At 43.8% G+C, this 10,092-nt stretch overlaps 1 protein-coding gene across 3 annotated transcripts in view; it reads right to left on the reverse strand.

Annotated features, from left to right (window-relative positions):
• Positions 1–10,092, reverse strand: part of LOC111962207 (nuclear transcription factor Y subunit beta) — a 44,295-nt gene that overhangs the window by 5,327 nt on the left and 28,876 nt on the right. For 2 of the 3 annotated variants that reach the window (XM_023985113.2, XM_023985114.2), the window contains exons 4-5: positions 8,163–8,360; positions 4,610–4,688 (exon numbers count right to left, since the gene is read on the reverse strand). In XM_023985113.2, the coding sequence (XP_023840881.1) occupies positions 4,610–4,688; positions 8,163–8,360 (277 nt within the window). The remainder of the gene's footprint in view (positions 1–4,609; positions 4,689–8,162; positions 8,361–10,092) is intronic. The other variant, XM_070442970.1, reaches the window with a different exon arrangement.

The raw sequence follows: 10,092 nt of genomic DNA on the forward strand, positions 1-10,092 counted from the left end.
TGGTTGCTTCTGCCAACCTCACTAACCCTCGGGAGAGCCTACGGTTTGTGGGCGGAGCAGTTGCCGTACCAGGCGGGGATACAGCCGAACAGGATGCTCTCGATGGTGCATCTGTAAAGTCATGTGAGTGCTTTTGGTGACAAGCCGAATTTCTTCCAGCCTCCTGGGTTGAAGAGGCGCTGCTGCGCCTTCTTCCACAACGCTGTCTGTTGTGGCTGGACCAATTCAATTCGTCCAGTGATTGGTACACCGAGGAACTTAAACTTCCACCTTCTCCACTACTGAACCGTTCGATTGGATAGGGGGCTCCTCTGCTGTTCCTGAAGTCCACAATCATCTCTTTGTTTTGTGAGCCTTGAGATGTGAGGTTATTTTCCTGACACCACACTCCGAGGCCTCACCTCCTCCCTGTAGGCCGTCTCGTCGTTGTTGGTAATCAAGCCTACCACTGTAGTGTCATCCACAAACTTGATGATTGAGTTGGAGGCGTGCATGGCCACGCAGTCGTGGGTGAACAGGGAGTAAGGAGAGGGCTCAGAACGCACCCTTGTGGGCCCCAGTGTGAGGATCAGCGGGTGGAGATGTTGTACCTACCCTCACCACCTGGGCGCCGTCAGGAAGTCCAGACCCAGTTGCAGCAGGCGGGGTCGAGACCCAGGGTCTCGAGCTTGATGACGAGTTTGGAGGGTACTATGGTGTTAAATGCTGAGCTGTAATCATGAACAGCATTCTCACATGGGTATCCTCTGTCCAGATGGGTTAGGCAGTGTGCAGTGTGGTTGCGATTGCGTCGTCTGTGGACCTATTGGGTCGGTAAGCAAATTGGAGTGGTCTAGGGTGCCGGTAGGGTGGAGGTGATATGGTCCTTGACTAGTCTCTCAAAGCACTTCATGATGACGGAAGTGAGTGCTACGGGCGGTAGTCGTTTAGCTCAGTTACCTTAGCTTTCTTGGAACAGGAACAATGGTGGCCCTCTTGAAGCATGTGGGAACAGCAGACTGGGATAAGATTGATTGAATATGTCCGTAAACACACCAGCCAGCTGGTCTGCGCATGCTCTGAGGACGCGGCTGGGAATGCCGTCTGGGCCTGCAGCCTTGCGAGGGTTAACACGTTTAAATGTTTTACTCACCTCGGCTGCAGTGAAGGAGAGCCCGCAGGTTTTGGTAGGGCCGTGTCAGTGGCACTGGTTGTCCTCAAAGCGGGCAAAAAAGTTGTTTAGCCTGTCTGGGAGCAAGACATCGTGGTCCGCGACGGGGCTGGTTTTCTTTTTGTAATCCGTGATTGACTGTAGACCCTGCCACATACCTCTTGTGTCTGAGCTGTTGAATTGCGACTCGATTTTGTCTCTGTACTGGGACTTAGCCTGTTTGATTGCCTTGCGGAGAGAATAGCTACACTGTTTGTATTCGAATCAAATAGCTTGCTGGTTCATGTTCTTACTATCTGTATTTGGGCAGGAAAGAGAAAGAGCGGCGGTTTCAGAAGATTTTCAATTAACCAATTACTTTTAGCAACATTTAAGTGCTTTATATGGTGTGTACTTTTTTTTCTAAGTTCTTCAGAAGATTTTCATGTGTTGTGACGAGGGCCCACAAGGAGGACATGCGCAACGGGGGTGATTTACAATTAAACATTAACACAGGAACCAGGGTCACCCTTTCTGCCTTTGAATGGGTTACCAGAGTCACCGGAATGTGCTTCATTATATGACGGGCCATAAAGGACATAAGGGACGATTCCTTAAGTGCTAAACCTCAGCTGAATCTGGTAATGAATGGTGTGGTGGTTGAACAAGTTGAGGAGACTAAATTACTTGCCGTTACCTTAGATTGTAAACTGTCATGGTCAAAACATAGATTCAACGGTTGCAAAGATGGGGAGAGGTCTAGCCGTAATAAAGAGATGCTCTGCTTTTTTGACACCACACTCCAAAAAGCAAGGTCTGCAGGGTCTAGTTTTGTCTAATCTTGATTATTGTCCAGTCGTGTGGTCCAGTGCTGCAAGGAACGACCTAGTTAAGCTGCAGCTGGCCCAGAACGGAGCAGCACGTTTTGCTCTTAATTGTAATCAGAAGGCTGATATAAATACTTTGCGTGCCAGTCTCTCTTGGCTAAGAGTTGTGGAGAGACTGACTGCATCACTTCTTTTTATAAGAAACAATGTGTTGAAAATCCCAAAATGTTTGCATAGTCAACTTTCACACAGCTCTGACACACACACTTATCCCACCAGACATGCCACCACGGGTCTTTTCACAGTCCCCAAATCCAGAACAAATTCCAAGAAAACGTACAATATTATATTTGAGCCCTTATTGCATGGAACTTCCTTCCATGTCATATTGTTCAAATAAACAGTAAACCTGGTTTCAAAAACCAGATAAAGCAACACCTCGTGGCCCAACACCTCTCCCCTATTTGACCTAGATAGTTTGTGTGTATGCATTGATATGTAGGCAACATGTGCCTTTTWAAAAAATGTATGTAGTTCTTTTCTTGTCTAATGATGTTCTGTATTACATCATTCTGTATTATGCTTAATGTTTTGTGTGGACCCCAGGAAGAGTAGCTGCTGCTTTTGCAACAGCTAACAGGGATCCTAATAAAATACCAAATACCAAAGCTCATCTGTTCCCCCCCCCCCCCATTCGTCCGACCCTGATGCCCCCTGCAGAGTCAAAAATACATATTTGTGAACAAAGAGCAAAAAAGGGTGCTAACGCCAGAACATATTAAACGTTTCTTATCAATATATTAAACTGAAAAACTCACATGTTTTGGTATGAACCCAATATACATTCTGATATTTTTCCTATGTTATTAAAAGTATAATATGTACTTTACTATAAACATAAAATGTATGCAACTTATTTAAGTCATGTTTAGAATTATGAATAGCCTATTTCCTTCTAAGATAGAAATTGTCCTCTGAACAGGAAAGAAAACTGAACTCTTATGAGGAAATCGCAGCTTTATCTCATATGAACATTAAACGGATTAAGTTCTCTTAATCAACGGGTCGGTCCTAATGTCACACTGTCCGGCCATTAGAGCCCGCCTTCTGTCAGTCTCCCTATAAATTAGAGGACTTACTAAACATATAATAGAATGAAGGAGAATCAAGTTTTGTGTCATTGGCCTACACACAATACCGCATAATGTCAAAGTGGAATTCTGTTTTTTGAAATGTTTACAAAATTATAAAATTGAAAAGCTGAAATGTGTGGAGTCAATAAGTATTCAACCCCTTTGTTATGGCAAGCCTAAATAAATTACGGAGTAGACATTTCCTTAACAAGTCTCATAAGTTGCATGGAATACCTTATCCCTGTACCCCGCACATACAGTTATCTGTCCCTCAGTCGAGCAGTGAATTTAAAACAGATTCCACCACATAGACCAGGGAGGTTTTCCTATGCCTCGCAAAGGGAACCTATTGGTAGATGGGTACAAATAAAAAAGCAGACATTGCATATCACTTTGAGCTTGGTGAAGTTATTCATTGAACTTTGGAAGGTGTATCAATACACCCAGTCACCACAAAGACACAGGCATCCTTCCTAACTTAGTTGCCGAAGAGGAAGGAAACCTCTCAGGGATTTCACCATGAAGCCAATGGTGACTTTAAAACAGTTTGTTCTCTCTTATCACAGTCATTAAACTAAGGATGGATCAACAACACTGTAGTTACTCCACAATACTAACCTAAATGACAGAGGAAAAATAAGGAAATGTGTACAGAATACAAATATTCCAAAACATACATCCTGCTTGCAATAAAGCACTAAAGTAAAACTGAAAATAACCTGTCAAAGAAATTAACTTCATGTCCTGATTACAAAGCACTATGTTAGGGGCAAATCCAACAAAACATCACCGAGTACTACTCATATTTTCAAGCATGGTGGTGGCTGCATCATGTTATGTTTTATAATTTTTTCATAAAAAGAAGCGTAATAGAGCTACGCACAGGCAAAATCCTAGAGGAAAACCTGGTTTAATCTGCTTTCCAACAGACACTGGGAGACAAATTTCACTTTTCAGCAGGACAATAACCTAAAACACAAGGCTAAATATACACTGGAGTTGCTTGCCTAGATTAAATTTGAATGTTGCTGGAGTGGCCTAGTTACAGTTTGACTTAAATCTGCTTGAAAATATATGGCAAGACTTGAAAATGGCTGTCTAGCAATGATCAACAACTAACTAAAATATCTTTACCCAGGGAGACCAAGCCCAGCCCGGAGCTTGAACTAGCAGCCGAAAGGTTTCTGGTTTAGGCCCCGGGCCACTCTAATCTCTAGGTTACTGCCTAGTAATCTATTTTCCTAGGGAGACCAGGATGAAAGGCCAATCTCTTATCTGTTGATCTTCAGGGGAGGATTATGCCTGGGTCCAGGGGGGAAGAACTGCAGTAAATAAGGACATGAAAGTCAACTGGACCATAAACTAGCTGATGACCCTGTCAAATAAATAACAAAGGAGTACATTTATACATACAGCACTTCTCATCCTTTCATCTAGGCCTAATCCTTGAGCTTTTAACAGAGTGCTGGAGGAAGATAACGACTGTTGATACTTTCTATGAGGATTGAGGCCCCACTTACCGAAGCTGTCGTCCGTGAGTTCTTCTCCGAGTCCCTCCGTTACAGATACGCCTCCGATTCCCTTCTCCCCTTTCATCGCCTACAGATACACATTAAGAATGTGTTAGTATTATACATTGAGCTGTATTTCCACAGCATCAACTGTGTGATAAGTTAAAGGGGAATGGAAACACTATGATTTACAAACGCCAGCTAACTAACTGTAAACAGCCATATTGGCATTGTTGCGTCACTGGCAGGAGAGAACATTTTGTAACTCCCCAAAATGGCTGAATTTATCGAGTAGCTCCGAGTCTGAGTTTTTTTACAGAGAATGAAATAATGCTAGTTAGGGAGCCAATAAACCTACTGAAGCCGTTCATGTTTGAGCCAATCGTTGCCCCAGATCAAAGAGTCTATTCTCGTAGCAGTAACAACACAGATATGCCGCATGAAACACCTCAGCTARAGGGTCTGCGTAGGCAAACAAACTGGTGTGAGTGGGGATGCTGCCAGGTAATGGCTAGAGTAGGAGTGTGTGTGTTGTAGAGAGATGGTGGCAATACAGCACAAAATCCCAGCGGATGGTGGCTGGGTTCCTGTCAGTCTGTCTGGATGGCGATGTAGTTATTGAACGTGTCACTAATGCTAACGAAGGACTTCCTGGCAGAAGAGGTTACTCGACCAGTCAGCAGCCGATATACCTGTTAAATAATTGGTGAAATTTTGTTTGATTATCAATTGTTTAAGGTTAATATCAGTAGTGGGTAGGTGTCCAATATATATAGTATCCGTTCTATAACGCTGTTTGGCGCGTTGGTAACACATTCACTTTAGATTAGACGACCAGAGTTGGAATCGCAGACATCATGATTCATGAAATCTCATTCTAACCAATAATGGGGCGTGCTCATTATAAATACATTGTGATTTAGTTTAGGTATCAGACTAACTTGTCCTATGATTGTGTTTGCAGAGCATACAGGCTGGCAGCTTATCGCCAGTTCACCCTATCCGCACAAGGGAGAATTGGACGAGGTGTACGGCGTCTCATCCCTGCGTGTGCCGTTTCTTCCACAAGTCGCGCATAGCCAGAAGCAAAGGCATTGAATAAAAGTAATTTATTTTTATTTAGTAAATCTAGCCTAGCCTAAGACATATACCTAACACCTGGGTTTTATGTAAAAATAGTATTAGTTAGCTTGTCCACTATAACAACAGGTTCAAGTGTAACCAGATAAACTTGCTTTGAAGATAAAACGACTTTCAATGTGCACTAACCCCGTCCCTGTCGCTAGAGTAGTGACTTCAACTAGCTTTGGCTGCCTTCTATTGGAAAGGAATGGTAACTACACTGGGCAGCTAGTTGGCAGCTAGAACAAGGCAGCTAGCTGGGCAGCTAGAGTCAAAGTAGACTTTAATAATATATGCCATTGAGCAGACACCTTTATCCAAAGCGAACTGGGTACATAGTAGTGGAAACAGATCATAGAGACAGGATAACAATTTTGATATCATGGATGGTCAGTCCTTGCATCTATAGCTCTGTCTATGAATTTGAGAGTGGTTACATTTCTCCAGCCCCATCCCTCAGCTTTTTACCAAAAGAGGAGCAGGGAGACACTTTGTTAATTGTTTCTACTGCTGATTGCCACTTTATGAAGTTAAGATGCAGATTAAACACACCAAAATATGCTACAGATACAATAAAAAATGTCCCATCACTCAGACAGTTAGTGAATACACAGCATCCAGCACAGCAAACAATCAATCAATCAAATATATTTTACAAAAGCACTTTTTACATCAAAATAATAACCACAGTGGTTAGAGGGTGCAACAGTTCAACACTCAGAAGCAAATGTCAGTTGGCTTTTCATAGCTGAGCATTCATATGTTGAGAGAGTCGAACTGGGACAAGGTAGCACATCCATTGAAAAGGGTAAAAAAAAAAAATATGCGGAAAAACTATTCCACTCGGATTCCCTTTATGGATGGGTGTATCTTTGAATTCGCTGTTGAATGGCCTGTTCCTTCTCCATTTTCAGAACACCATCCCGCTTCCCCAAAGTGATCGATAGTATATTGTATATATTGTATAGTATATTTTACTGTGATGATTGTGATTCTGAGCACTCAGTTTCACACAGCGAGTTCTGGTCTTCACTGATCTCACTCTCCGTCAGCTCCATCTGTGGCGTACAGGGGCAGGACTCGATTGTATACGGATGGTCGTGAGCTCAATCTAGCTGGGCCCTGAGCTCTTTAGTGATGGTCCCGGTGGACCTCTTCTCCACTGCAGCACAGGAACACTCTGGCACCTAGGGGTCAGTTTGGCATGCTGCACTAACTGTTCTTTCCTGTTGGTAGAAAACAATTAAGGCATCTATTAGGCTAGTTAAATAGAATTACTGCATATACTTGAAATAAACTATAGCCTTAGAAATAACACAGATTTGCATGTACCACCTCTGCCTCCTGCCTCCAGGATGAAAACATTTTCACGGATAAAGATGTCATCCTGGGTGAAAAAACTACGTTTTTTAAGACAACTGAACCCAAATATATCAGTTGGCATTAACAAGCTTCCTGTCTTGTATGCTTTGTCAACACACACCAAATAAAAAGGGACATTTATTTTTCAGCAAACATTAGCTATGTCAACTTCAGTCTAGCTAAACAAGGCAGAGCTAACAAAACATTACAAAAATAAATCTGTCAACAAAATGTATTACAGTACTTGACTATCTGAGATGGAAGCGAGCTAAACTAACGTTACCTAATATCAGGGGTACATGTATAAACTGTGTTGCAATTTTAGTTGCAGTTGAGTTGCTTGCTAACGTTATTTGCTGGGGGGTGTTACACAAAACACTTCAGATGCAATTAGCTTGTTACCTTCATCTAGTGTCAAACGCTAGCCTAGCCCTTCATCGCGAAGTCTACCTCCGCGAAGTGCTGTCTGCAGATCCTGCAAGCTTGAGCTGGCACGTCCTTCCTCTTCAGGACATGGAGCCACTTCTTCAAAAGTTGTAGGTCCTTGGGCAGCCGATGGAAATTTACAGAGGGATTGTTTTTTTGGACAATTCATACAGCCTGGTTTGAATTACCACTTGTTGTCGCCATCTTCATTGTCCGCGCCTAACCTCACTCTCTTCGATTCACTCTCTGCRCGAAAATTCAATACCACAGACAATCTGCTGATTCCTGCCAGTGACGCACTGGCGTCAGTAGTTTCTATGGCAATTTAAAATGGCGCCAATCATAGCTCAAATAAACCTTGTCGACGGTCAAAATACTAAATATAGATATGTTTTTATGTTAAAAGCACATGTTTAGAATTAGTGGATTTAATATATATATCTCTTTGCTTAGATTTCCTTCCTGAAGTGTTTCCATTCCCCTTTAAGGGCCAGGTAAGGGAAGAACACAGCAACATCAAGCCCTTTGTGTTTGAGTCAAGGCCATACAGAGATTTCCTGAGAACTCGTAAGGACCAGTCCACAAGCAAATGTCTTAGGTCGAGAAATTGCACACACGCACACCCAGGCTCTCTCTCCCTTCTCCCTCTCACCTCTCTGAACTTCTGAAGGTAGAGTTTCAGGGGCTCCACGTACATGTCGAAGCCCAGGGTGGACATGGCAAACAGGATGTCCTCGCCGTTGATTGTCTTCCTCTTCTCCTGGTGGCAGCGCTCGCTGGCCTCCGACGTGATGAAGCTGATGAATTCGCTCACACACTCCTGCACACACTCCTTGGCATCTTTTGCTATCTGGACAGAATGAATAGGAAAAGGTGGATCTGTGTCAAATTGCAGCCTAAAAAGGTTGATTTTGCACATGTGGAAACTACATTCAGGGCCGGTTTCCTGGACACAGGGGGGGGGGGGTCGATAGTTACATATTCTGATATTACTTTGGAACGATATTTTCATATTTTACTATACATTTGTTTTTTCTAGCATTAGCTTGCGCTAGTCAGCGCCAAAACTATGATATTTTTCATCCTATAGCTTCTCTTTTTAAGTGAGCCAACCTGTTTTCAGCACTTTAATTATCAAAACTCGTTTCCTCACGCTCTCTCGTCTCTCTGCATCTGACATATAGTATATGTTTGGAACATCAAATCGCGAATAAAAACGCAGTATCAAATTGCAATAAATATGAACTCAGCAAAAAAAGAAACGTCCTCTCACTGTCAACTGCGTTTATTTTCAGCAAACTTAACGTGTAAATATTTGTATGAACATAACAAGATTCAATAACTGAGACATAAACTGAATAAGTTCCACAGACATGTGACTAACAGAAATGGAATAATGTGACCCTGAACAAAGGGGGGGGTCAAAATCAAAAGTAACAGTCAGTATCTTGTGGCCACCAGCGGCATTAAGTACTGCAGTGCATCTCCTCCTCATGGACTGCACCAGATTTGCCAGTTCTTGCTGTGAGATGTTACCCCACTCTTCCACCAAGGCACCTGCAAGTTCCCGGACATTTCTGGAAACATTAATGAACATGCACCTGTGAACGGTCGTTAAGACACCAAACGCTTACAGACGGTAGCAATTAAGGTCACAGTTATAAAACTTAGGAAACTAAAGAGGCCTTTCTACTGACTCTGAAAAACACCAAAAGAAAGATGCCCAGGGTCCCTGCTCATCTGTGTGAACGTGCCTTAGGCATGCTGCAAGGAGGCATGAGGACTGCAGATGTGGCCAGAGCAATAAATTGCAATGTCCGTACTGTTGAGACGCCAAGACAGCGCTACAGGGAGACAGGATGGACAGCTGATCGTCCTCGCAGTGGCAGACCACATGTAACACTGCACAGGATCGGTACATCCGAACATCACACCTGCGGGACAGGTACAGGATGGCAACAACAACTGCCGCAGTTACACCAGGAACATCCCTCCATCAGTGCTCAGACTGTCCACAAATGGCTGAGAGAGGCTGGACTGAGGGCTTGTAGGCCTGTTGTACGGCAGGTCCTTCACCAGACATCACTGTCAACAATGTCGCTATGGGCACAAACCACCGTCGCTGGACCAGACAGGACCGGCAAAAAGTGCTCTTCACTGACGAGTCGCGGGTTTGTCTCACCAGGGGTGATGGTCGGATTGGCGTTACACGGAGCCTGTACTCTGGAGCGGATTGATCTGGAGGTGGAGGGTCGTCATGGTCTGGGCGGTGTGTCACATCATCATCAGACTGAGCTTGTTGTCATTGCAGGCAAATCTCAACGCTGTGTGTTACAGGAAGACATCCTCCTCCCCAGACGTGCTCAATGGATTGAGATCCTCCTCCCTCACCCTCATGCAGGCTCATCCTGACATGACCTCCAGCATAGAATGCCATCAGCCATACTGCTCTTCTGTGCGAGATTTCCTGCAAGACAGGAATGTCAGTGTTCTACCATGGCCAGCGAAGAGCCCGGATCTCAATCCCATGAGCACGTCTGGGACCTGTTGAATCGGGCGGTTGAGGGCTAGGGGCATTTCCC

Source organism: Salvelinus sp. IW2-2015, linkage group LG4q.1:29, assembly GCF_002910315.2.
Source record: "Salvelinus sp. IW2-2015 linkage group LG4q.1:29, ASM291031v2, whole genome shotgun sequence".
NCBI lineage: Eukaryota > Metazoa > Chordata > Actinopteri > Salmoniformes > Salmonidae > Salvelinus > Salvelinus sp. IW2-2015.